Source organism: Rhinopithecus bieti, unplaced genomic scaffold, assembly GCF_001698545.2.
Source record: "Rhinopithecus bieti isolate Rb0 unplaced genomic scaffold, ASM169854v2 scaffold_4666, whole genome shotgun sequence".
Lineage (NCBI taxonomy): Eukaryota > Metazoa > Chordata > Mammalia > Primates > Cercopithecidae > Rhinopithecus > Rhinopithecus bieti.
The window spans coordinates 739,889-744,682 of NW_016804530.1; the positions used below are offsets into that span (position 1 = coordinate 739,889).

At 42.2% G+C, this 4,794-nt stretch overlaps 1 protein-coding gene across 1 annotated transcript in view; it reads right to left on the reverse strand.

Annotated features, from left to right (window-relative positions):
* Nucleotides 1-4,794, reverse strand: part of DRG1 (developmentally regulated GTP binding protein 1) — a 38,189-nt gene that overhangs the window by 11,594 nt on the left and 21,801 nt on the right. Inside the window, exons 5-6 of the mRNA XM_017868991.1 lie at nt 3,646-3,815; nt 123-253 (exon numbers count right to left, since the gene is read on the reverse strand). Of these exons, the coding sequence (XP_017724480.1) occupies nt 123-253; nt 3,646-3,815 (301 nt within the window). The remainder of the gene's footprint in view (nt 1-122; nt 254-3,645; nt 3,816-4,794) is intronic.

The following is a 4,794-nucleotide window of genomic DNA, read 5'->3' on the forward strand; positions in this document are numbered from 1 at the left end:
AAAAAAAAAGATAGTAGGACAACTGGAATTAAGATAAACTTCTGCCAAATTCAAGATCCAATACTGTTTCCATCACAAGGCTTCCAATCCAGTCAGGCACAGACTGCACACTCAGTCAGTACCTGTTTCCTTCCACCACATCAATGAGGTCATCAGCTGTAGCATCACTACGTAGAGTCACATCGGCATTATGAATCTTGTATTCGGCCAGAATGCTCTTCACAGTTTCAGCATCCAGCTCACTCTGGGGGCACTGAAAGGGAATAGCAGATGACTAGTCAGCACAAAATTAAAAAAAAAAAAAAAACTTGCCAACTGTACCAATATCCATGTACCTGGAAAATTCTAGCTAAGATGCAAACTCATTACTAAAGACATCCGGGATGAGTATCACTGACTTTTAGTAGGAAATAAATGTTCAAACTCCAAGGAAGGTGTTACACGCTGAACTGTGTTCCTCCTTCCCCCACCAAATAATTCATATGTTGAAGTCCTAATCTCAGTATCTCAGAATGTGACTGTATTTGCAGATAGAGTCTTTAACGCGGTAATCAAATTAAAATAAGGTCATTAGGGTGGGGTCCTAATCTAATACTGGTGGTCCTAATGAGAAAAGGAGATTAGGACACAGACACACAGAGCAAACACCAGATGAAGTCATATCTGTAAGCCAAGGACAGAAGCCTCAGAAGAAATCAACCCTGCCATCACCTTGATCTCAGACTTCCAGCCTCTAGAATTATGAAAAATAAATTTCTGTTATTTAAGCCACCCCATCTGTGGTACCATATTATGGCAGCCCTGGCAAACTAACACAGAAATAATCTTAAATGTTCAAATTCAAACATTAAGACAGGATAATGGGAAAGATGTTTTGGGGAGGACAGCTTAAACCTATGCCAGTCAAATCATCTGGAGTGTTAAATTTAGTAGGAAACTCTCAGTCCTCAATTCTGACATAGAAGCAGCATTTGACAGAACTGGTCACTCCTATCTGAAACACTTTACTTGGCTTCCAATATTTCAAACTCTTTCAGTTTTCCTTCTCTCTGTCTAAGAAGTTTTATCTCTTTGAGTCTCTTTTCTTTCTTTTTTTTTGAGACGGAGTTTCGCTCTTGGTGCCCAGGCTGGAGTGCAATGGTGCAATCTCAGCTCACTGCAACCTCTACCTCCTGGGTTCAAGTGATTCTCCTGCCTCGGTCTCCCAAGTAGCTAGGATTACAGGCGCGTGCCACCATGCCTGACTAATTTTTGTATTTTTAGTAGAGACAGGGTTTTGCCATGTTGGCCAGGCTGGTCTCCAACTCCTGACCTCAGGTAATCTGCCTACTTCGGCCTCGGCATCAGCCACTGGGTCTGGCCGATTCTCTTTTCTTTTTTTTTCTTTTTTGAGATGGAGTCCCGCTCTGTTGCCAGGCTGGAGTGCAGTGGTGTGATCTCGGCTCACGGCAACCTCCTCCTCCCGGGTTCAAGCGATTCTCTTGCCTCAGCCCCCTGAGCAGCTGAGATTACAGGCGTGTGCCACCACGCTCAGCTAATTTTTGTGTTTTTAATAGAGACAAGGTTTCACCATGTTGGCCAGGATGGTCTCGATCTCTTGACCTTGTGATCTGCCCACCTCGGCCTCCCAAAGTGCTGGGATTACAGGCATGAGCCACCGCGCCTGACTCTCTTTTCTTTTCTATCTATCCTCACATCCTTGGTGATCTCAGTTAGGCCCATGACATTAAAGTTGATAATCATGAAATTTATATATCCAGCCTAGATAATTCCTCCTGCCTTTTTTTTTTTTTTTTTTTTTTTTTAGTAGAGATGGGGTCTCACTTTGTTGTCCAAGCTAGTTTTGAACTCCTGGGCTCAAGTGATCCTCCTGCCTCAACCTCCCAAAGTGCTGGGATTATAGATGTACAGTCGTGAGCCACTGTGCCAACTTACCCCACATGCCTTCTTGACAGAAACACCTGGATGTCTAACTGGCATCTAAAACTTAACATCCTGATCTTCTCCTTCCCTCCAAACCTACTCTACCAAAAGTCCTACCATTTTAGTAATAAGAGTTCATTTTTTTTTTTAGCTCAGGACAAAAAAAAAAAAAGTGGCTGGGTATGGTGGCTCACACCTGTAATCCCAACACTTTGGGAGACCAAAGCAGAAGGATAGTTTGAGGCCAAAAGTTCAAGACCAACCTGGGCAACATGGCAAATCTCTGTTTCTACCCAAAAAAAAAAAAAAAAAAAAATTAGCCAAGCCTGGAGGCATGTGACTATAGCCCTAGCTACTTAGAAGGCTGAGGCAGGAGGGTCACTTGAGCCCAGGAGTTTGAGCTAACAGTGATTGTACCACTGTACTCCAGCCTAAGCGACAGAATGAGATCAACCAGGCTGGCCAACATGGTGAAACCCCGTCTCTACTAAAAACACAAGAATTGGCCGGGCACAATGGCAGGCACCTGTAATCCCAGCTACTCAGGAGGCTGAGGCAGAAGAATCGCTTGAACTTGGTCAGCAGAGGTCGCAGTGCTCCAAGATCGTGCCATTGCACTCCAGCCTGGGCGACAGAGCAAGACAGAGTGAGACTCCATCTCTACATAAGTAAATAAATAAACAAACAAAAAACAAAACAGGTATCTCTGACTCTTTCTTTCACAATGCATACCCAATCCAGATGTAATTACTATCAGCTATTTCAAAATCTTTCCACAACCACTTTTCAACTCCTTCACTGTCACAACCCTGGTCCAGGAAGCTATCACTTCTTGGTTATTGCAATAACCTCTTAAATTATTTCTGTTTCTGCTCCTAACCTACTGCAATCTATTCTCAACATAAGAGTCAGAATTATTCCACTAAACCTAAGTCAAATCATGTTTGTGGGTCAGAACTCAACCAACAGTTACCCATCTCCTGTAAAGTAAAAGCACATATGTTCCTATGTTATGACTTCATCTCTTACTACTCTCTTACTTGCCCATTCTGCTGTTCCTCAAACATGGGAAGACATGCCCTGCCTCAGCACCTTTCCACTTGGACGTCTCCTTTGCATGAAGCAAATGCTCTTCTTCAAGATATCCACTTGGTTCACACCTTCATGTTACCTCAGTGAAGACTTCCCTGACCAACGTTCTTAAAACTGCAACCCTCACACCAATACTCTATCTCCTTTCCCTACTTTGTGTTCTCACATTTATCACTGACTAATACATTATATTTTACTCATTACTATTGTTTCCTATTCTATCCAACTAGAAAATAAAAGCAGGGGGTTTCACTATTCCTTCTTCCATTCCTGCTCAGAGCCTAAAATAATGCTTGGCCCATGGTAGACACTCTATAAATTTGTGTTAAATGAATGAAAACAGAAGACACTGGCGGCCATGTACTTTATGCAAGCATAATATTGGTCCACACTCCCATATCATCCCCAATAGATAATCCAAAAGAGGAAATAAGCAGCAAAGGTAAGTCTGAGACTGGCTCCTATCCTAATCTTGAATTCTTTCTTGTCAGTCATTATGAAGTCACTGTGTTATCTCAATTAGTGCAGGGAAAAGCCAGGAAATTTTCCATTGTCAATGTCCATGCACCCCAATCCACTCCCCACTCCTATTCCTGCAGCAGCCTGCCCCATGTCGTCTTCCCCACTTACAGTGGCTGTGAGATTAATGCCTCCCTTGTCTTTCTTCTTAAAGCCAATGTTGGGGGGTTTGCTGTTCAAGCGAATGCCAAAGCCTTCCAGCTCATTTTCAATTATCTTCTTATGTCCCAAAGGTTTCAGGACATCCAGAACAATCAAGATCAAGTTACAGGTTCGGGCCACTGAAGAGTAAGAAAAAAACATACCCAAGAAAGTTCAATAAAGCCTTAACTAACCCAAATACTCAAGTAGAGGTGTTTTTTCCCCCTACATTTAAGTGTCAAAGGATTTTTTTTGTAATACATACATACATACACCAAGTTCTTATAGCTACAAAAGATTTATACCAGAAGTCAATTTGCTTTGTATGCCATGAAATCAGCACATATTTGCCCAAGAGTTGACACATTTTCTGTCGCCTAGGCTGGAGTGCAGTGGCACAATCTTGGCTTACTGCAACCTCTTCCTCTCGGGTTCAAGTGATTCTCCTGCCTCAGCCACCCGAGTAGCTGGGACTACAGGCACATGCCACCATGCCCAGCTAATTGTATTTTAGTAGACATGGGGTTTCCTCACCATGTTGCCTGGGCTGGTCTTGAACTCCTGAGCTCAGGCAATCCACCCACCTCAGCCTCCCAAAGTGCTAGGATTACAGGTGTGAGCCACTGCGCCCACCCTTGGTTAGCATATTTTAAACCAAATTTAATGAGGTACAACTTTTTTTTAATTATATCCATGTTAAAGCACACAGTTCAATGGCAAATGTATATACCTGTGTAACCACCTAAGAAATCAAGACACGGAATATTTCCATCACCTACAGCATTCCTTTGTAACTCCTTTCAATCTTTCCCACTATTCCCAGACAACTATGGTGGCTTTCTGCCACCATAGTTTGCACTTTTTAGAATTTCATATAAATGAAATCATATAAAATAGATTATTTTGGCACAGCACAGTGGCTCCTGCCTATAATCCTAGCACTTTGGGGGGTTGCAGCAGAAGGACTGCTTGGAGCCAGGAGTTTGAGACCAGCCTGCGCAACAAAGTAAGATTCAATCTGCACACACACACAAAAAAAAAATGTAGTATTTTGTGCCTGAATATCTTATTTTTATTTATTTATTTATTTATTTTTTTTTTTTTTTTTTTTTTTTTTTT